Source organism: Eptatretus burgeri, chromosome 15 (assembly GCF_056783735.1).
Source record: "Eptatretus burgeri isolate ZD-2024b chromosome 15, Ebu_testis_v1, whole genome shotgun sequence".
Lineage (NCBI taxonomy): Eukaryota > Metazoa > Chordata > Myxini > Myxiniformes > Myxinidae > Eptatretus > Eptatretus burgeri.
In genome coordinates this window covers 13,801,155-13,824,819 of record NC_140975.1, presented here as the reverse complement: position 1 = coordinate 13,824,819, position 23,665 = coordinate 13,801,155, and the positions used below count along the sequence as shown (strand labels likewise).

General features: G+C 40.5%; 1 protein-coding gene across 2 annotated transcripts in view; it reads left to right on the top strand.

Annotated features, from left to right (window-relative positions):
- Window positions 1–23,665, top strand: part of LOC147011562 (immunoglobulin superfamily member 10-like) — a 127,879-nt gene that overhangs the window by 41,771 nt on the left and 62,443 nt on the right. Inside the window, exons 5-8 of one of the 2 annotated variants that reach the window (XM_085857035.1) lie at window positions 1,362–1,623; window positions 3,061–3,077; window positions 12,665–12,682; window positions 15,092–15,342. In XM_085857035.1, coding sequence (XP_085713161.1) covers window positions 1,362–1,623; window positions 3,061–3,077; window positions 12,665–12,682; window positions 15,092–15,342 — 548 coding nt within the window. Of the gene's footprint in view, window positions 1–1,361; window positions 1,624–3,060; window positions 3,078–12,664; window positions 12,683–15,091; window positions 15,343–22,159; window positions 22,323–23,665 lie in introns of those variants that run through there. The other variant, XM_085857034.1, reaches the window with a different exon arrangement.

Here is a 23,665-nt window from a genome sequence, read left to right as displayed (position 1 = left end):
TGCTGCTGTCCTGTCTGTGTCTGTTTGTGGTGAGGATGTTGAGGTCGTGGAGAGATTCACTTACCTTGGCAGTGATATTCATGTCTCTGCTCGCTGCGAGTCAGAGGTCAATAGACGTCTTGGTCGGACCTGGGGAGTCATGGATTCACTGGATCATGGGGTGTGGCGCTGCCGGTACCTGTGCGGGAGGACGAAAGTCCGAGTCTTCAGGTCCTTGGTACTTCCAGTCTTGCTCTATGGGTGCGAGACTTGGACTCTGACCAAGGATCTGAGACGGAGACTTAATTCCTTTGGTACCAGGTCTCTTCGGAGAATCCTTGGCTATCGCTGGTCGGATTTTGTGTCCAACGAGCGGTTGCTGAGAGAGACTCGGATGAGATTTGTTACCTGCATAGTCCGTGAGCGTCAGTTGCGGCTGTATGGACATGTGGCTCGTTTTCCTGACTCTGATCCTGCTCACCAGATTCTCTCAGCGAGGGAGTCTCATGAGTGGAGGAGGCCAGTGGGTCGACCACGTGCCTCATGGTTGCAACAGGTTGACCATCATCTCAAGGAGATGGGGATGGGCCTGGCATCTGCCTGGGGGATGGCCAGACGGAGGCCCCTGGAGTACCGGCGGAAAGTGGACGCAGCGACGTGCTGTTCTGGCACATGCTTCCATACCTGACCTGACCTGACTCACCTGGTCGCTAGGGGGCCTTCAATTTTCGCCAATTTTCGCGCATACCCTAATTGTAGGGGCACTGTGGGTAAAGTATTCCATATATCACAAAAACCGGAATATATTTGATAGAGCATCACCTGTAGATCATTCTTGCCAAATTTCATAACCCTACGTGGGATAATGGCTTTCGGAATTGATTTCGCATGAACGGTACCGATTTTGAAGGTTTTTCGGTTGTTGCTAGGGAACCAAAGCGTCCCTAGCAACCATCACATTTTCCAAAGCACAAGGTCATAAGATACCACCAGAGTTTGGTCAAAATCGGCCCACGTTTACTACCAATTTTGCTGATGACAAAAGAACAAACATCCAAACAAACAGACAGAATTACTGACAATAAGGGTCACCTATTTCGGCGACGCAAGAGACAGAAAGGGGTGAAAAAACATTACCTCCTTCACCTTCGGTGGTGGAGGTAAATAACATGTTACTGGAAAAACAAAGTCCGATATAAACTTTGCAACTTGTAACGACTTGTAAACTTTGACCTTTGCTTGGGCAGCAACTATATTTTTGTGAAAGAGGTCGGATGTACCTCTACTCTACACAGGATGCCTATAAAAATAGAGCTTTATGGAGTAATAAATATGGAAGAATGAGCAATACTATCTCATAAAGAAGAGTGTGTGTTTCACAGTGAGGCCGGCGATCCTTCACATCTGGATGACGCAAGAGAACTCAAGTAGCACAGTAGAACTGGAGTGCAAAGGTGAAGGTAAACCCAGTCCAAGCATCATTTGGAGGAATCCACATGGACACCTCGTTAAAACAAGCATAGTTCATGAGAATCCAAGCATTCCAAATGTGGTAAGTGTGATGAACATCAGAGGTGAAGATCCTCCAGGAAACTACAGTTGCACAGTGGAGAACGAGCACGGCATAGAGCAGAAGTTTTTGATGTACAAGGGGCCCAAGAGCAAGAACAGTGCACATGCCCAGAAAGCCATAGTCGGTTGGTTGATGGCCCTGAGCCTGTTTTTTATTTTCCTATTTGCTTTTGGGTTCTACATTTACAGGAAGAAAGAAGAAATTACACAAGGTGAGACACTGAAGTATTAATAATCATTTCAAAATATCTTTATTTCAGTTTTCCTCGCTTGCATTCTTCGTATAATTTTTGCTTTCGCTTGACTTGTGTTTTGACACTTAGTCTTGTGATATATATATATATATATATATATATATATATATATATATATATATATATATATATATATATATATATATATATATATATATATATATATTAAAGAAAGACCCACCTATATCTTTCACATGTGAATGGAGGGAATAGCCAATCAGCTCACCAAATCAACTAAACCCAGGTGGCTGGGATTATATAAATAAATTAACTCCGAGCCACTGCCATTGCTGACGGGTGTATAAAATCAAGCATACAGCAATAAATCTTCATAGACAAACATTGGCAGTGGAATGGGCCACACTGAAGAGCTCAGTGACTTTCAACGTGGCACCGTCATAGGATGCCACCTTTCCAACAAGTCATTTCATCAAATGAGCTAACGCCCTGCTGGAGCTATCCCAGTCAACTATAAGTGCTGTTGTTGTGAATCGGAACCATCTCAGAGCAACAACAGCTCAGCTGTGAAGTGGTAGGCCACACAAGCTCACAGAATTGGAACGCGCCCAGTACTGAAGAGCATAGCGTGGAAAAATTGTCTGTCGTTGGTTGCAACACTCACCACTAAGTTTCAAACTGCCTCTGGAAGCAACATCAGCACAAGCACTCTTGATCGAGTGCTTCATGACATGGGTTTTCATGGCCGAGCAACCACACACAAGCCAAAGATCACCATGCGGAATGCCAAGCGTTGGCTGGAGTGGTGTAAAGCTCACTGCCATTGGGCTCTGGAGCATTGGAAACACGTTCTCTGGAGTGATGAATCACACTTCACCATCTGGCAGTCTGACGGACGAATCTGGGTTTGGTGGATGCCAGGAGAACGCTACCTACCGAATGCATGGTGCCAGCTGTAAAGTTAGATCGAGGAGGAATAATGGTCTGGGGCTGTTTTTCATGGTTCAGGATAGGCCCCTTAGTTCCATGAATGGAAATCTTAACGTTACAGCATACAAAGACATTTTAGATGATTCTGTGCTTCCAACTTTGGGGCAACAGTTTGGGGAAGGCCCTTTCCTGTTTCAGCATGACAATGCCCCCATTCACAAAGTGAGGTGCATACAGAAATGGTTTCTCAAGATCGGTGTTGAAGAACTTGACTGGCCTGCACAGAGCCCTGACCTCAACCCCATCGAACACCTTTGGGATGAATTGGAACGCCGACTGTGAGCCAGACCTAATCACTGAACATCAGGGCCCGACCTCAGTTATGCTCTTGGGGCCGAATGGAAGCAAATCCCCACAGCAATGTTCCATCATCTCGTGGAAAGCCTTCCCAGAAGAGTGAAGGCTATTATAGCAGAAAAAGGGGGGGGGGGACCAACTCCATATGTTGCATGATTTTGACCAACTCCAATTTTGTAATTTTGACCAATTTTGCATGACCAACTCCAACTCTGTATGCCCATGATTTTGGAATGAGATGTTGGATGAGCAGGTGTCTACATACTTTTAGCCATGTCATGTATATTGTACATTTTTTGCATGAATTTGTTTTATATTATGGAAAGAAATCGAAGGAAAATTATTGACATTTAGGAGGAGGTCAATAGATCAATCACATCCCCCATCCTGACACCAACCCAATCAACCAATCCATGAGTGCACACATTCCATGACAACATCCTCACCCACACCGCCAAAACCCTGCAATCCAACTTGATAACCACTCATTGCGTTAACAGGGAAAACGAAGAGCAGTGGGGAGATGACAATAACGAAGTGGTCCATCACAGACAGGACATCAACAATTACAACAAAAATTAAGGATTTATTTTGCGGATATATTTACAAGAAGGGGCAAACAATATTATTCTGTTTTACTCCATCCAAGTGGTTTCTTAATGCTGATTTATCTCCCACAGTCATCTACAGAAGCACAGCGACAAGTCAAAACCAAAATGTAAGTACGGTACTGTTTTGTGAAGGTGATTTGTGTTCTACGGTGTTCAAGTCTATAATTCAATTTCAATAAAGGCATAAAAATTAATTCTGGGTTTTACCGCCATTTTAACCAGTACCTATTGCATAACCCTAACAAGTTATGTAAGTTCTTCGTGCTTGTTGTTTGTGTCCTTTATGACATCCTTAGAAAGAGTACGTTTCCTGTATGGAATGATTTTCAAATTTGTTTGATTGGCAGACAGGCAGACAGAGTACAAAATAAATTATCTCTCTCCTTTCTGCGCATGTGCGATCGGGACGAAATCAGAGCCAAAGTACGGTAAAATTAATTATTTGTTCCTTCAATTTAAATTTAAACAAGTTGTTCCTCAATTATAAACTGAGCGGATGGTAAAACGGATGGACAGACAGACAAACCTTTTTGCTTCGTGTGTGCAGGGTAATGAAATTATCGATCGCACTCTGAGTGTATCAACAGGTTACAAGCTATTTGGCTGATATAATTATAATTCCTCCCTTTCTTTGAATTCTCACTTGATTCCAAAACTGTTCATCTCACAGGACGAAGAGGATGAAATTACGTACGCTATGATCGCAGTACATCCTCAGCAGGTTTATCCACCTCCTGAACTCCCATCAGACAGGTGCATCTATGCTGTGATTAAGAGTTAGAACTGCAGGTGCTCATGATCTCATTTCTCTCGACTATATGGCCACTCAACGACATATCATCATGGTCTTTCTCAGCATGCAAACATTTTTTTTTCCTGCTTCGACAAAGTTCTTCGAACCATGGGTAGGCATTTTAATTTAAGCCAAAAGCTGTGGTTCTGTTGTATAAGTTACATTCTTGTCAATATTCTTTTTCTTCTTTCATACATAGCACATGACTGCAGGTCATAATGAATTTGCTGGGGGCACAGACTATCACTCATACAGTGGGTGAGAGCAGGAATTTGGAATTTATCCATGATGTCGGTGATAGCTCGTCGACTCTTCATGAAGGACACCATGGGATATTTAACATTCACCAACTAATACCGGTAGACAAGACGCCTGGTTTAACGTCCATCTGTGGGACGGCACAGACATTGATGAATCACCCTGCTTATGAAACACCAGAATGACAGTTTATAGCTCTGTCAACATTGCAATCCAAATCCAAATCCATTGAGACCATACTCTGTGCAAAGCATTGGTGCTGCCTAAGCAGTCTCCTGGGATATTGGGCACAATCCTGGATGGGTCGCCACTGCGACACAGGATACTCGAATGGCTCAATCATCCCAGCAAGTTGGTACTCATTTTACCGACTTCAGAAGGATGACAGGCTGAGTCAACCCCACCTGTTATTAATTCAACGGCGGGGCAGGATTTGAACTTTGGAACCTCGGATCCCAAACCCACCACCCGAACCAGTAAGCCAACACCAAGCATAACATTCCAATGCAAGCGAGACAGCTCAGAGGCGAGTGTGGTCAATAAACTTTGTTGTATGGACTGCTTCCCCACCTCTTGTTTAAAACTGTAAATCTTCTTATAAATCGTGACACAATTTCCGATGCTACATTTTCAACATCGGACATTCCATTTTCCTACAGAATGCATATTTGACCGATATTCAGTTTTGATTGGTTGACTCAATACTCAGGGTTTAAGATGCTGCGGGTTGGAACCGTGAGCCCCTAACACCAACCTTGACATGAATGGGTCATCGACTTCCACCCCATGACTACTTGATGCCAATTTTAATTCAGTGACTTGGATCTCAATCTCCATTCTGGCAAACAAAAGTATATATGGTTAACGATTATTTATCTTGTTAATCTTTCAGCATCATCTCCCTTTACTTACCTTCTGCAGCATATCTATTCAATAAAGTTCTTGAAAGAGTTGTCCTACCTTTTGTCCACTGTTCTCTATTCTTTCCACAGACTTTTGAAAGCAATTTAATGGTAAACATGGACCAGATCGATCGATCCTAAAAAAATTCCAAACTTATATTTATATAAATGAACGACATCGGATCCATAAAAATCCTAACATTTTCACGGGACTAAAACAGGACAACCTGAGGTCACCTGGCATTGATATATATGTACTGTACAAAGCAGAAAAAAACACAACATTCCAAGAAAAGGGAAGATTTGGCAGAACAATGTACAAATACCATAAAAGTTGTGGAAAAAAACCCAAAAATGTGTTTTGAATTTATTTTGCAATCGACAGAACCACAAAACGAAATTTCCTGTTTTTCCATATCATTAAGTGATAATATACACTTTCGTTGAAACAACCCATCAAAGCTGAAGTGAGGATCGATAAACGAACTCCCTGGGGATGTGAGATCCTGATAGGTAAAACAGGAGCATTACCTCTGTGGCTCTCAAGACTAGACACCAGGTGTGAATCTACACCCTCAGTTTGGAATGGAGTTCCTGATATGTTGTGAGGAAAAGTCGGAGAGGAAGCAAAATGTTTTTGTGGGTTTTGGTTTGTGTTCTTCATGTTGACATTTGGAGTGGGAGGGGTGGGTGGTTAAGGATCCAAGATACCTAGTTACTTCTTCTCAACTCTCATATGTGCACTCCATCACAAAGAACCGAGGATCTTGTGCTCCATCGGTAAAACGTGATGTTGTTCTATTATTCCTCCATCATCCTCTGTAAGATTCTTCTCTCTGGTGAGTTTTCTGTTCACGCTTCCCTCTCACTCCCTTTTATCAATGCCCCACTGTACGACTTTGAGTCAAATGTTTTCTGATTTGAGGACATCACTCAATGAAATGTGCTACATTCTTGACAGAGCATGTTTTGCTGAAGCAGTTCATGCCTGGCCAATGGTTATGCTAGGTGGTTTGCCATTGCTTTTCCAGCAATTGGTCAGGGCAGGAATTTGTGATTAATTCAGGGTGCTGGCGATAAGTGCTGCCAGACGGGTCCTCCAGCTTAAAGTCGATCCGATGGAAGGCGCACACTTTGATGCCTCGCCTTACCTGCGAAATACCACAATGACACTTTATAGCTGGGTCGGGATTTCAACCTAAATTAGACAGCTTAGATGTGACCTCTGGGCTGGCAAGATGGCCCAGAATTATGCACTCTCGCCTCTAAGCAGCACAGCCTGGGATCGAATCTCGACCGAGCTGTAAACTGTCGTCTCGTTGTTTCACAAGAGGGTGATTCATCAATGTGTGTGCTGTCCCTTGGATGGACAATAAACGGGTATCCCATCTGTCGATATCAGTTGGTGGATGTTAAAGATCCCACGGTGTCCTTCGTGAAGAGTAGGCGAGCTATCGCCATCACCTTGGCCAAAAAAAATCACAAATTCCTGCCCGAGCCTCACGTTCCCCCTGTCCCAATGGAATGAAGTACAAAAGGGTGAAGGGGGCTGTTATGCCCCCCAGCTGGGAATGTAATTCGATCCATTTCTGTCTTTTGAAGCCCACATCAAGACAGTGTGTCAAACTTCATTTTTCCACCTCAGAAACATTTCCACATTGAGATCTTCCTTAAAGATGCCTGATACAGAGAAGTTTATACATGACTTTCTCTCTTCCAGGCTGTATTACTGTAGCTCATTCCTTATTGGTATACCTGCTAAATCCCTTCGAAAGCTGCAATATGTTCAGAATAGTGCTGCATGGGTTTTGGTTTTGACGAAAACTAAGAAAATAGAGCACATCACCCTTGTGCTGGCTTCCTTGCACTGATTCCCAATAAAATATCGAACGAGTTTAAATTTTTATTTTTGGTTTTTAGATATTACATGGCACCAGCCCAGCCCACATGTTTGCAAAGTTTACTTGGTCATCAAACATCCACATACACCATTAGGTCAAGCACTGCTGGACTTCTATCTGTGCCAAAGACACGATGATTTTGCATCATGAGGGATCGGGCTTTTTGCTCGGTTTGCACCCCACCTGTGGAATAAACTCCCAGACCACATGAAGGCATCCGGTTCGAGAACAGTTTTTACATCAAGGCTGAAAACCCATTTTTACTGCTTCGCTTCTAAGTAATCTGCTTTGCGAAAAGGATTGGTCAAGACTCAAGGATGTTAATATTTCTGATCTAGGAAGCTGAAGCTTTCTGGGATTACTCAGAAAACTCTGAAGATGTGGTTCCTGAAGTTTCATTTGATTCCATCAAGTTTTGGAAAAAAAAAATTCTGCCAAACTTGGCATTTTCTTCTTTCAGAGATGTTAAATGTTAATTTATTTGGGTGCAATTGGAATTATCTGAGCTGTATAACCACAATATATTATATATGCACAGAAGTAGTATGCATGTGTTTGAAGTAGTATGCTACATAAAAGGGGTTATTTTTATTTTTTTGAGCGATCGAGGCAGCAGTCTGTTGCCTATACACCGCCCAAATAAAGGAACATCAGAAGAACATGTTGCACTTTTGAAACAAGATTTCCCGTAGGTCAGGTACTCTGCTATGGCATTAATTATCATAATGATAATAACATCACCCCCTGGCCACTCCATAATGGAGCTGGTGCTTCCAGTACGTTTTATGACTAATAAATATTCGGGTAATAAACAAAATGTTCTTGTGTACAAGCAAATACAACCAGTTGCTTCGCTGACGGGAATATTAAGAGGGAAGGGGGAGAGAGAGAGAAGGAGTGGTGCAAGGAAGGGGGGAGTGAGGAAGGGAGGGGATCGACGAGGGGTGCAGGGCAGGGAGGGGGAGCGAGTAGGGGTGTAAGGAAGGGGGGAAATAAAAAGGATGGAGGGAGAAAGAGAAGGGAGGGGGATGAGGAGAGGTGGGGGGAGTGAGGAAGTGGGGGAGAGGAGAGGTAAGAGTGAGGAGGATATATGGAAGAGTGAGGAGAGGGGAAGTGAGGAGGCAGGGGAGAGTGAGGAAGGAATATGAGAGAGAGTGTTGGTGGAGGGGAGAGTGAGGAGGGAAGGCCAGGATTGGTGAGGGGATAGGGAAGAGGGGGACCAAGGAAGGAGGAGGAGAATGAAAGCAAAGGTACCCAGCATTGCTCCCTCTACCCATCCTTCCACTCCCTCCTCTAACCCCAACCCCTTCCCCTCCCTCTTCCCAGCCACCACCCTCCCTCCCTCGGTATGCAGGTTGAAATACCCCCAAAATGGGCTTTGTATAAAGCACTAGGCGACCCGTAAACCCGTTGGGTTCCCTTTGTGAATTTGGTTGATGAAAAAAAACATTTCAAGAAAAAAAAACAGAACATAGCTCCTGCGAACTATACCACTGAGGTTGTTTGCATTGATCAAATACTCCCGAAGAGTACTTGACTGAATCGGAAAATTATTTTGTAATAATTTTTTTCGTTGCCTGATTTGAACGAAACTTGATATTGCACACCACAGGTGAATGGTGAGTAAGGTGGCCCTAAAATATTTACGCTATTGTGTACTGTTTTGGCTGTATTTCGGGAACATACATACATATATATGTATGTATGTATGTATATATATATATATATATATATATATATATATATATATATATACATACATACATACATACATACAATATGAGAGTTTTATTAATATATAGATGAATTGTGAGAAAATATATGTTTAAATCCCAGAGTTAGCATTGTGGTAACAAATGTCATCATAAAAAGTTTTATCATGATTCTCAGAGGAGTAAGGTGACAAACACACTTGCAAATCCCACCCATCGCTTTGCTGGATATGTCGAAGCTGGGAGCATAGCCTTCCTTAAATAACTACACTTATATGCTTTGAATTTTTAGATTTCACTCCAGATTTCACATATTTAGTCCACCAACTCTGATCCTCAAATCTGAAGACAGATTTCAATGATATACTTTAATCAGTTGGTGAGAGGTCATCGTCAAAAATCACCAAGGCTTTTTGTGTCAGCTGAAACAAAATGGTGGCTTCAGACCCCAGCGATGTGACAGTGGGCTGACCAAGATTTTTCATTGGAACGGCCCCAAAATTATCTTCAAAGGGGCTGTATAAATTTACCCAAATACCCATTCTTCATTCATGTACTCCCTTGGAGTTCCCTTCGTATGCATGCAAAGTTTTGGCCCAGCAGGTTTCATGGTTTTGGAGTTATGGAGGACACACACACATTTATTGGTATAGATTATAAATAAATATCACAAAAATTTTGGAATTTAAAAAACTTATTTATCCAAACATATTCACAAAAAATTAAGGTATGTCCTTTTCACTTTTGGTGAATACATTTGCATTAACCTTGTACTTAGTACACTGTTATTCAAATCAAAAGTTTGACAATCGTTTCTTCCATGCCTGTCACAGAATCACAAAGCTCGCAGGACACGAATCACTGCACAATTGAGGAAATAAAACATGACGGTATTTTGATGGAACTTTGTGTCCAACGGGAGGTTATCGGTGTTCGGAGCGAAGATGTGACTCTTCCCTGCTGGTTTCATCACAACCAAGCAAACAACGTCAAGAGATTAAGTTTGACTTTATCCAGAGCTTATGCAGACGAGTCCAACGTTGTAATCCTTGATAGCGCTACAAATTTCATAGGTGAGAGTTTTGAAGGGAGAATTCAAATCGTGGGAAACCCAAGTGAGGGAGAGGGCACGGTGAGGATCAGAGATCTGAAGATGGAGGATGAGGGGATGTACGTGTGTCGGTTTGAGTTCACTATTTTGAAAATGACGTGGTTTTCAGGGGATAAATGGCGTCCGAGTGGATTTCAAGCAAAGGAAGGAAAGCGAACAGAGCTTCGAATTGACGGTGGGTAATCTTAAGTGCAAAATACTTGATCATTGTTAATTACAACTCGCATCCAATGGGTTGTTTTGTTTTGGAATTGCTTCTCTAATTACAATGGTGCTTTTATAATGCCTTGATAGACCTCGAACCTGCACCACTCATAACACAGGTACAGTCGAAGTGAATCCCCAACAACCCACCTGCACGTATTGTATATATGAAGGTGATAATATTGTTTAATGTCAAGTCAAACACGATGGTGTGAAGGTACGCATTTACCTTTGAGCTCTTGAGCCTGGCCTCAATTACCAACCCGACTATAAATTGTCAGATTGCTGGTTCGCAGACAGGGCATTGTATCACAAAGTATAGGTCGCCCTCGAATGGTTGTGAAGCTAGTTGTCCCATTTTCTCACATTAGTTGGTGGACGTTAAAGATACCATGCTCTCTCTTTTTTTACACCACACAGGTGAAGCGAAAAGTGGGATGAAGCAATTGGTTCACTTTGTATATCTGTCTGTCTCTCTGTCTACAAACGTCAGTGTACGAATGAGGGAACTATGTCATTTCAATTGATTGTTATTTTTTTAATACGAATCCGAACATGATTCAGAAAACAAACCTGTAGCTTAGCAGCACTTTGGCTCTGAAATTGTCATGATCGCACATGTGCAGAGAGGAGTGAGATAATTTTTTTAGTCTATCTTTCTTTCTGGTTGGCAGTCAAAAAAAATTGAAAAATAGCCTTGAGTGGGCTGATGGTCATGTCTTGGGGTTGTAGTTCAGACCGAGATTCAAACCCATGCCAACTTGATCTCCTGCGACCGAAAGTTACAGGGTAAGATTTGGGGTAACCCAAATGCTCGCCACCCTGATCTGAAAAAAAAATTAAGATGGAGCAATCCTGCAGACCATCGAGTGGAAGTGATGTATCAGGTTTTCAGAGCAATCGGTTGGTAAATAAGGAATGAGGAGGGATCTGAAGTTTCAGAGAGTACCCCCATCCCCCACACCTCCTTGGAGCCTCCACAATTCGAAGTCAAAAAATGGAAGCCTGAGCGATTGTGTGGGCTATTGTCTTGTATTGATGTATCAACTTTCAGAACAATCAACCAGGTGATAAGGAGGGAGTAGTAAAAATAAGGGATCCGAAGTCTCGGGGGGTAACTCCCCATGGTAGCCCCCATGATCCAAAACTGAAAAAATCGAAGCCAGGGCGATTGTGCGGGTTAATGCCTTCTATTAATTTGTCAAGTTTCAGAACAATCAGCCAAGTGATAATGGAGGAGTAGCAAAAATAGCCAAACGTTAACGGACGGACGGACAGACAAACATCCGGCCATCATGGCCCATTTTATGAGTTCATCTCTTTGAGAATCGAGATGAGATGACCTAAAAATCATTCCAAACAGGAAACTTACTGTTTTTAAGGCCCGGTCACACCTTGACGTTTTAGCCAACGTATGCCGATTTTTGAATTTCTTTTCTAAAACGCTGGCACACGTTGAATACGTTATGGGTAAGTTTTGATAACATTGAGAGCACGCTGAAAAACACTGCCATACGTCATTGTACGTTGGCTTTAAACGTTGTACTTTTTGGTTGTCCTCAAATTTTTTCATGCTTGAAATTTCACGACGTATGCCGGCGTATGACTCACACGTTCCGCTACGCTGGCCACAAGTTGTATGCACGGTCTGCGATCGTTGACAGACGTCAACACATGCTACTTGTAAGTTAATCATAAGTTGAGACACGCCGAGGTAATGTTTAGCGTACCCGAAACTTATTTCTAACCTATGATTAACGTGTTGTTGGCACGTTACGCGATCGTTGCCACATATCGACAGACGTTACTTTTAAGTTACTCATAGGCTGAAAGACGTCGGTATAATGGATCGACCTTGCGTCAGCGTCCACGGCCACGGCCAGGACACTTATTTGCAGCATTCTTCAAACTTTTCTTCGGCATGACGAGGATGTTCACACTTCGATGTCTAGCTTGGCTATGATTCCAATTGTCCATCGGCAGCGTCTATTTAAAATAGTCGAGTTTGAGCGTTTTAACACGTTCAGAAGAAACGCTTCAAATTTCCAAACCCCAGCGTCAAAAAACAAAGGCGAGTGACAGCAATTTAAATCGTTCATTGTAAACAATGAAAATAGCTGAGTGGTACCGTTTAAAAGTCGTTGAGTGTAAAAAAAATCCAATTGTTGAGCGTAAGCATCGACTTTCAATAGTGGAGTTGCAGCCATTTAAATCGTTGAGTTTATCATTTAAATCGTTAAATCGTTAAACGCAAGGACGATCCATCATAACCCACACCCTCCCCCTCACACTCACCTACAACTGCCAACATGAACAAACTACTACTAATACTAATACTAATACTGATACTGATACTGATACTGTTACTGCTGACATGGACATCGACTCAAAAAGGACTCGAAAACACTGTTGGGTTCCCCTTTTATGAGCAGCATTTTTATATACCAATTCCCAAAACCGCTGGGAACACGTCTTTATATGGCAGTTGTAAGCTAGAAACACGTTCATTTATTTTTTTTTGTCGACCGGAAGACGTCATTGGAATACGTCTACATACGTCGATGTGTGTTGGGACTACGTACAGAATTTGTTCAAAGCACGTCAAACATAAGTTAGAAATGTTTCGCGTAAAAAAGACATTACTGCGACGTGTTTCGAATTATGAGTAGCTTATAAATAGCCTTTGTGGACGTGTGTAAGCGTCCACATATCGTGTGTAAAACTTATCCCCATCGCATGCGGAACGTGTGTCATACGCCGAGTACGTCGTAAAATTTTGAACATGTTTAAAATTTCTTGACGTACTCTACTTACTACGATGTATGATAGCGTACTTTAGCGTTCTACTCACGTATACCAAACTTACTCATACCGTATTTGACGTGCCCCAACGTTTTAGACACATTTTTCTTAGGTCGGCATATGCTGGCAAGATCGCCAAGGTGTGACCGCGATGTTGACACTTCCATTTCTACGGCAGTTATGATTCGAATCGTTGTGCGTCAGCCTTTTAATAGGCTACGTCACGACATCGTCGGCGATGCGTGCAACGCGCTATGCCTAAGTTAGACTATCGTTGGGCATCGGTTGTGTAGGCCGACAACAGGTTCAGCATTCGTTGGTATAAGTTATCTATAACACAACGAAACGTTCTGTGTCCGTTACCAATGCGTTATACATAAGACCAAGTAAGACCAAAAAAAACGTCAAAAGTTCAACGTAAGCCAGCGTTTTACATACATTTTAATACGTTGCCATCGCTAGCTAAAACGTCAAGGTGTGACCGGGACTTTAGGGACGTTTTATAGAACACAAACAGGCACGAATATCCAATGTCACGTGTTAAATAAGGCGGTGTAAAAGACGATGCAGCAACAGCAGTAAACTTCAGAAAAAGAAAATTCTAAAAAAAAAACAGCAGTAAACCTTAAAAAAAAAAATTTATTATTACAATTGAATTATATACTTGCACACTGCAGAACACTGTTGAATTATCAACTTTATGACTTTTGAAACCCTTCTGTTTAGAAATATTTGGATGAAATATTGGGACATTTCATGTTATCACGACCAACCAATTTTGCTGCTGCCAGACCCCGCCCATGTCCTTGTTTCTCAAGACTGTGTGGGGGTAAGGAGTTTTCTGAACTCTCTAATTGAATACTGTAAGTGTATGCCAAGCCACTATATGTTTTTACAAGTGATAATAAATTTCATGGTTAAATCGGCTACCTGGGATCTTCACACCAGAAAAGCCAAGATAGGAGAGAATATCTAAAATATAATATTGAAATAACAATCAATAATACAGTGACTGAATAAACACAATGTAGGTCGAAGTATGCTCGCTGTGTGGGGAAAAAATGAGAAGTTGACGTTTCGGAGTTAAGAGGGAAACTGGAGAGTAGCAGAGGTTGATACAGGATGAGAGTGAGTGAGAACCTTTGCCCAATACCGACCGGATTTTTTCCTCCGATTAAGGGTTAACGTCCAAAACGTCAGCACCTCCTTGCTTGCCACGGCGGTTAAGAGATCAACATTTTGTTCATTCACTCCATCATTGTACTTGTCTGTCGATGTCAACCGCCACCTGCTTTAACAAAGACTCGTTTTCCATTGATCAAAGCAGGTCCAGCTTGAAGTCAATGACGACCCCTGACCCCATAGTGGGAACATATTTCGTAGTTTTAATGAGAGTAATCTGCATATTAACGAATCATCCTCTTAATATTTTTTAATGGCAACAAATATTTTCATGTTCTGGTGGGGTTGCTTGGCCCAAATCTTCTACGAATCGGCTGGTCAAGCCTGACATTCATCTCAGGTTAGGGCAGGAATTTGTAATTTGCCCATGGTTCCATCAATAGCTCACCTTCCCTTCGCGAAAAACACCATGACATCTTTAACGTTCACCAATAATGCCAGCAGATGGGACTACCCGTCCATCCGAAGAACAGCACACACATTGATGAATCACCCGAAATATTGGAATTGAATGTACCAGAAAATATGATGTTATTTTAAACATGTATGTGTGGATCTAATACAGTGCATCCAAGGATCCTGCACATATGGAGGGAGGTGGTGAACTCCAGCACCTCCTGGAGGCTGCTTTGTGAGGCCGAGGCCAAACCGAGACCAATCATCACGTGGTGGAATCCGCAGGGACTCCTCGTTTATGGGAGTGAGTCCGTAGTGAGTCCAAATGACCAGAATCAATTCCAGATCGTCAGCAGTTTGAACATGAGAAGAGGAGATCCAGAAGGAAAGTACAGCTGCCTGGTGCGGAACAAGTATGGTGTGGCCAAGGACTTTGTTTTCTTTGAAGAGTTGGAAACAACCGTGAAAGGGTCCATCGCAGTTGTATGTTCTATCACCCTGATTGGAGTTATAATTTTAATTGTGGTTGGGTTTATCATTTACAAGAAACAGCAAACAACTGGAGAAGGTGAAAACTGATTTTTAAATGTTATTTCAAAAACTTAACTATAATTTTATATTATATTCGCCAACTGCAAACTACTTCATTCATTTGTTTTTCAACTTTTCCAAAATAATGCGCATATTGTCTTTACTCTGTAATATTTGGTTCTGCAACATGAAAGTAGATATTATAAATTGTTATAAACTGAAACAAATGTCACGTTTTCTCCTTTAGGTAACAGTACCAGCCCTGAGACATGTGTTGAAGATCCAGTGAGTCGTGCTATTGGATGTTCAGTCGTTGTTTTCGTCAATTATTTCTGAACAAACTTATCTTTGAGCCAATTAATCAAAACAATATTTTTAGTCTATATTATATTAATTAATCGGTATATGTCAAAAGTTTAGAAGTTTATTATCACGAGAAGTTTATAACAAATATATTGTACATGTAATTACCTCTTGTCAATGACAATGAATGGAGAATGGACACCTTGCAAAGTTACACATGTGATGTTTACTTGGGGAATTCTGGGACCAAACTCGGGTTGGATCTGCCATCTTTGCTGTCTTTCCATAAAACCATGTGGAAGTGAGGAGAGTGGAGAGAAGAAAGAAGAGTAGTGAGTAAGAGGAGTTCAGAGTAGGAGAGAAGAGTGGAGAGTGGAAGAGAGAAGAAAAGAGTGGAGATGAAAGGAAGAGGGAAGAATGGAGAGGGGAAGAGAAGAAGAGGCTGGATAAGCAATAAAAATGTATGCAAAAGTAAGGCTCATGAAAGAGCAAGGTCACACCGAGAGTGGGCAAACATCAAGCCAGTGAATGAACAGGAAAATGGTGTGACGTGGAGCGAGGAGGGGTGGGGGGGGGTTCATAGATAGAATGTGGTAAGAATAGCTTGGTCTCTGTGCTCGAGTCGGTTAGAGTTACACCTGTTTTAGGGATCTGTCAGAGAAAAGTTGGATGTAATATGTGAAATGATAGAGCAGCATAAAATAACGTTGTATTGTGTAAAACCTCCTGTTTTAAACAGGCAAGTTAAAAAACAGGTGAGGCAAGGTGAAGAATTGCTGGGCACCAAGACACCAGAAAGGCATTGGTTCTAATGGAATGGAGATCATCATGGGCTGTTTGGCCAAAGATGGCAAGCCATGGTGAGAGAGTGATTTGTGAAGCTCTGGAGAGGGGTGGACTGCCTGGAAGGTGGCACCACCCACTGGCATCAGGTAGCCAATGAAAGGGATCTGCTGTGCATAAGGTTGGGCCCTGAGGTTATAAAGGTCGTGTACATGCATGTGCACACAGTTGGGTTGAGAGAGCTTCAGGTTTGAGACATATCAACACAAAGACACACACACACACACACACACACACACACACACACACACACACACACACACACACACACACACACACACACACTTCCTCGCTGATGAGATACAGATGGTTCATGAAGCCACAGACGCATCTCCTCATTGTCACCTTATCATTGTCTTTGTACCATCCTGCACCATCTCTGTGCAACACCAATCAGCATGGGTCATCATGGACCCAATACAAGACCGTGCCTGCTCAGATCCTCGCCTGCTCCTTTTATGGTGTTTGAGTCCAGTATTTTGGCACCATGAATGGGGTGTATTTCTCTTGTATATACGTAAGTTTGCCTGCTTCCTTTTGCCCTATTTCTGTATGTTAACTGCCAGATCGATTCTGGTTATTTATAGTGTCTTGTCCTTCCTTCTCTCCCATATTTTCCTTTTAATAAAACCATTAATTTGCGTATTTAGCCAGTCCTTTGGGGAACATTCATTTGTAACAGTGTCCCCTTGCAGCTTCATGTGTGAGGATCGTTTTGGCCATTCACAGGAGGAAAAGGGGGGAGGGGGATGGATTCAAAAGCCCTGGGGCTCAGATGATCTGCATTAGGCGGACCTCTGAGGAAACAGAGTAAAGGGAGGTGAGGAAGCCCTGAAACTATCAAGTAAAATGGGTGGATTCGGAAAGGTTTATGGAGGTAACAAAGATCATGGGTCAGGATAGGGAATGAAAAGAGGTGGCGGTGAACTGCTTGCTTGAAGTCTTGAAGGGAAGAGTGAGATAAAACAGCGTCTGGAATGTGGTTCCACAGATGAGATAAGCGATGAAAAAGAGAGTTGAGGTGTGCAGTTAGCACTGGATTTCGGAAGTTTAACCAGGAGGGGGTGACTGGAAGAACAAATGAATCGTGGATTTACTAAGGAGGGTCAAAGGAATGAGAGAGAAGAGGGAGCAATATTTGGGAATAGACAGTGGAAGACCTCAAGACAACTGACCTGTCTGAGATGTGAGAACAACAAACTCTATGATTTGGCCTCATCACGAGAGATTCCAATAATTCTGAGAGCTTTAAATTCCATAGAATTCAGGAGAGCTGCTTGATCCCAGAATTCCCCACAGAACACCTTATGACATAGTTATGCTTGGAGGCTATCCAATGATTTGACCATGCTCCATGAATATATATTTAAAGATAAGAGTGTCGTACGTAGATATAAGATGTCTGCAAACTTTGACACAATAAAAATGGCAGAGATGAAGTAAACAAATATACAGGTTTATTAAACTGAGTACATGCAATAAGTGATAATCATGTGTTCTGGTGTGCTTGAAAGGCTTGGAGAAAGAAGAGCTCTTACATGGTTCTGATGAAGAGACATCATGACCCTTCAGAGTCCAAGTTTTATGAGACAATCTCACCTTACATTAACATGGAAACTCCACACACAACGACGGTTTGATCCAAAACTATTCACCGACATCATAATAAGCCATTGATTGTCAGCCATGAGAGACGTTTGTTTATTCAATTGGTGCTTTTGAATGATCTCACAAAGGGTGTAACTGTTTTCATTCTCCTTTATCCTTCATGTGTACAACATCATGGAGACATGCACAATGTGATACAATGAACAAGCGTTGCTCGAGATGGTTGTGATGTTGTCACGTCACATGGCATGGAGATTCATGGAAGTCAACTTTGAACAACCCCGTGTACTTTATTAATTTCTCTCAAGCTTATCATAAAAATAGAGTTAGAAGCCACAACTTTGGAACTTTATATTCCCTGTATCTGTCCTCGATTACAGCAGAAAAGCTTGAAAAATCTCAGTTCAGGACATTTCAACTTGTATGGACTGTATTACTCTGCAAATGCTTCATGATCGAATAACCGTGAATATTGTTTTACTTGTGATTGCACATGACTAATTATAATCTGATCATGTGCTCCCCAGAAATTAAACTTGATGGAAAGCAAACCACTGTCTATTCTGTATGTAACCCCTTTTGCAGTGTTGTACATAATATCTATGATTTACACAAGCGAATGCCCTGTAAGTTGTACAATAAATATGGATGAAGTAGAAGGAGAGGGAGAGAGATGAGGGGTACAAAGATTGATTAATTTTTCGATGGTGTTGCCATTCTCAATAAAGGTCACAATAAGAAGATGCCACATCCATTTTTCATGAATATAAAATCGTTCCTTTTCTGCAGCTTTGTCCCATTCCAGAATTACCAGGCTTTCTTCTATCCATATTCTTTTGATATCTCATCCGTTCGAACATTGTTTCACCTCCTTACTGCTTGGAGACCGTTTCTACAGCTATTTTTTTTTCATCCTCGTGTCTTTTCAGTGAAAAGTTGAACCTTTGTTGTGAGCATCTTCAGAGGGTCGTGATGGTGGCCCTCCTTTAGACACCCCCAGGGTTTCTTAGCATGTATGGCAAGTTTTGGCGAGAAAGGCCAAAATAAATGGGCCACATTGTTCAGAAGAATGGTGGACCCACCAATGTGAATAATGATTGTGTTATTTCTGAGAATGAATGAATGATCGATATGAAGTATATTTGCATGTGGACTCACATACACGCAAGGAAAAACGCACTGACACAGGCGGATGATACAATAGCCTCACCCTTCACGAGGGTGAGCTTAACAAACTGTTCCATTTACAGCACCAACAATTGTAGAATGAATGACAAAGGACAATGTTGATTCCTTCAGAATGAAAACAATGAATTAGCTTTTTTTAATTAATGGAAAGAATTCGTATTTTTTTTTAATCATTCAAAAAACATTTAACTCAAAAGAAATTTTTTCAATGTAATTTAATGATATAAATGTATAAACGTTGCACAATATGCCATGATGTCAGGCCAGTTTCATTAATTAAGCAAAAGTTTAAAAATAATTTATTGTATAAAAATTTAGTGGAACAAAAATGTAAATTTCATTAAAAATTTTTATTATATTACATTTTTTATAATATTTTCATATTTTTTATAAAGTATTAAAAAATTGTTTCCCCACACGCAAAGCAAAAAGTGGGGTTATGCAATTGGTCCAATATGTCTATCTCCAGACGTCAGTCTATGATCGAGGAACAACTTAATATATATTGAATTATATATTTTAAACACTGCAGAACATGAATTGGAATATGTATTGGAACACCTGCAGTTTAGCAGGAGTTTGGTTCTGAATTTGGCAAATTGTATAGAATTGCTTACTGAGTGCACTGCACAGGGGAACAAGGTAATTTGTTTCGTCTATCTGCTTGTCCTGTAGTTAAATAAAATTGAAAATCATTCCAAACAGGAAAATTACTGTTTTCAGGGATATTAAAAAGGACACAAACAACATCCACTTATTTATCATGCTAAATAAGCTGGTGTAAAATATGGTGCATCAATGGTGGTAAACTTCTGAAGAATTGAACACACCCCCAGACATCTCGACAGTATACAATGCATACAAATCGCCGACAAAAGGACACCTTTTTATTGAAGACATCAAATATTAATCATGACTATTTTCCTTCGAATGAAAACGTACCTTGTTGAATTTTCAATGAGTTATTTTAGTTCTATTAAGTACATAAACTCAGAGGTGATGCATAACTTCTTTAATGTGTATGTGTACATCATAACTTCTAAACAAAGAAGTAAAAAAAATCTCTCGGGAATTTCCCTGGCCTCCCAACTAATTAATTACGTATTTGCATTTTCTTGTGTAAATATGGAGGAGGGATCACAGCTTTGCTTAAATAAATACACTTAGTTATAAGAATTGCTAATTTCTGAAAAGTTTATGTATACATATCTTCTTTAACGTGTACGTGTACATAATACCCTAATAAGAAGAAGTAAAAAACAAATAGGCTATCTCGGGAATTTTCTCTGCCGCCCAACTAATTAATTACATATTTGTATTTTCTTGTGTAAATATGGAGAAGGAGGGAGCACAATAAGCCCCTAAAACGACTCTTCGTCAAAAGAATCACTAGTTTCTTAAACATTTCAGATTTCACTCCAGATTTCGCCACTTATTTAGTTCACAAGCACTGATCCTCAAATCCGAAGACAGATTTTGATTATATACTTTAATTCGTCCATGAGAGTACATTGTGGTTCAAAGGCAAGGCATTTTTGAGCAGGCCGAAACAAAATGGTGGCTTTGGAGCCCTGTGAGGGGAAAGTAGGCTGACCAAGGTGTAAGCATTTTTTTGGTTTTACATGATGTGCACCCCATTAATTATCTACAAAAGGGGTGTTTAAATTTACCCAAATACCCAATTTTCATTCATGCACTCCCATGGAATTCAGAAAGTATGCATGCAAAGTTTCAAGCCACTACGTTTCATGGTTTTAGAGTTATGGAGGAGACACACACACACTGACACACACAGACACTTATTATTGTAGATATATAAACAAGTATTGAGCCGGAGATGGCAGAATGGCCGAGACGGACGCACACTTGCATCTAAGCTGTCTATCCTGGGTTCGAATACCGACCCAGCTATAAACTGTCATCCCGGTGTTTCATGGGCAGGGTGATTTATTAATGTGTGTGCCATCCCTTGGATGGATGTTAAACCAGACATCCTGTCTGCTGGCATTAGTTGTTGGGTATTGATGATCTCACGATATCCTTTGTGCAGAGTTAGCGAGTTTTCACTGGTACCATGGCCAAATTACAAATTCCCCTCTCCCCTCCCCCAAACTACTGCTGGGAAGGCAATGGCAAACCACCCAGTATAACCCCTGCCGAGAAACTGCTTAGGCAGCACAGGTGCTCTGTAACAGAGTATGGTACATCAGAATTGAGAGTGTAACTTAAAAGTACAGGAATGTGTCGTGATTTAAAGATGGAAGTAAATTGAAAATTAAAATGCAAAGAACACATCTTGATAAATATCAGAGAAGCTAAGCAACCTTTAATTGGACGAGGCCTCAGGCCTACAGCTGTTCCAAACACATTGAAGGATACAGGAAAGGCTCAATGGATACAGTCATAGCAAAACAACAAACTCATGTGAAAAACAGACGTGTGTGGTAAATGTTTTGAAATCTGCAAAACATCAGAGCAACTGTGTGAATGAGATAAGGAAGTGAGTGATTTTCTTTTTTATTGTCATCATTACTCCACAAAAACATGAAACAACTAAGGAGGTAATGAGCAGCCATGAAGACTTCAGAAAGAGAAAACTTTAATATTTCATGAAAGATAATTGTTTCTGGTACAAAGTGATTGTCTGATGTTTTATTTAAACTTTATCATGTCACCACATTTATAAAGTAAAAGTCTGAAAAAGAAGAAGTAAGGCACTCTGTTTACATTTGGGTACAAAATCACTAAGTATGGTTGAAGTAGCTGCACAATACAATGCTAGGAGTTCATGTGCGTTGGTTGGGTTAAAGGCTTCAGATACCAAGATCTACTTTAGTCTCATCCACAACTCGAGAATCTGGTTCACTACCTCGATATGATGATCGTACACTCTTACTTCATTATCTTCTCTGCAATTGTTTTATCCGGTAAGTTATTGGTATCATTTGTCTTTCTCTTTCAAAAAAAGAGACAATTTATTTATTGTCTTTCGAGCTATTCCCAAACGCAGTTCCACTTTAATCTCATCCACTGGTAGAACACAATGTTCTTCCTTCACTCCTCCATAATCCGAAATGATAATCTCCTCTCCAGTTATTTTTCTTTTAACACTTCTCGGACTCTTACTACTCCCTTTAAACAATGTCTCATGGAATCTAATTATTTGTTCTTCGAGTCCATAAATTAATTTGTCATTTCAAAGATTCATTTCGTTCTGAGAACAGCATCCTGATGTTGTTTGAACACAAACAGGGAATATATATATGTTTGCTCTATAAACGCTTATCAACAACATATTGACTTCTGTAAAAATCAAAAAAAGTGAATTGGTGTCACAAATTATTCTGATTCACCGTTATTGCTTCAATGGATCAATATTTTAGTCGAACTTTAGATATTGTGAAAATATTGAGAGAGCACCGGAATTTCTGATTAGTTTAGGATATTGAACCATGTCATGTTGGCATGCAATTTTTGGCAGTATCGGGAAATATAACAACAGTATTTAGTAATTACAATAACTTACGGTTCTGTGATTGTTCACAGTGTATCGGATTTGATGTCCATGGGCACACCAAATTTCCGTACTTCCCCATTGTCTTGGGTCACTCACCTGCATATATGTTTTTCATTAATATATACATACATATATATATATATATATATATATATATATATATATATATATATATATATATATATATATATATATATATATTTATCGGATTTGATGTCCATGGGCACACCAAATTTCCGTACTTCCCCATTGTCTTGGGTCACTCACCTGCATATTTGTTTTTCATTAATATATACATATATATATATATATATATATATATATATATATATATATATATATATATATATATATATATATATTTATCGATGCTTTCCAACGGTTCTGTGATTTCTCCTGGTGTATCGGCTTCGATGTCCATTGGCATGTGAAATAATATCAGTCAGTCAAATTAATATCAGTCAGTCAATGAGTGAGTGAGTGAGTGGTTAAAATTATATATATATATATATATATATATATATATATATATATATATATATATATATATATATATATATATATATATATATATATATATACACCCACACACACTCAGAAATCTGGCCTCATAAGAAAAGCAGGCATTTCACTTTTAAAGTTTGCATACCCTCATGGCTCATTATTGGTTTTAATATTGCAGGTACATAAAATACCCTCATGGCTCACGATATCAATAAAGAGAAGGTGGAATTTGTGGTGTCACATGTTTCT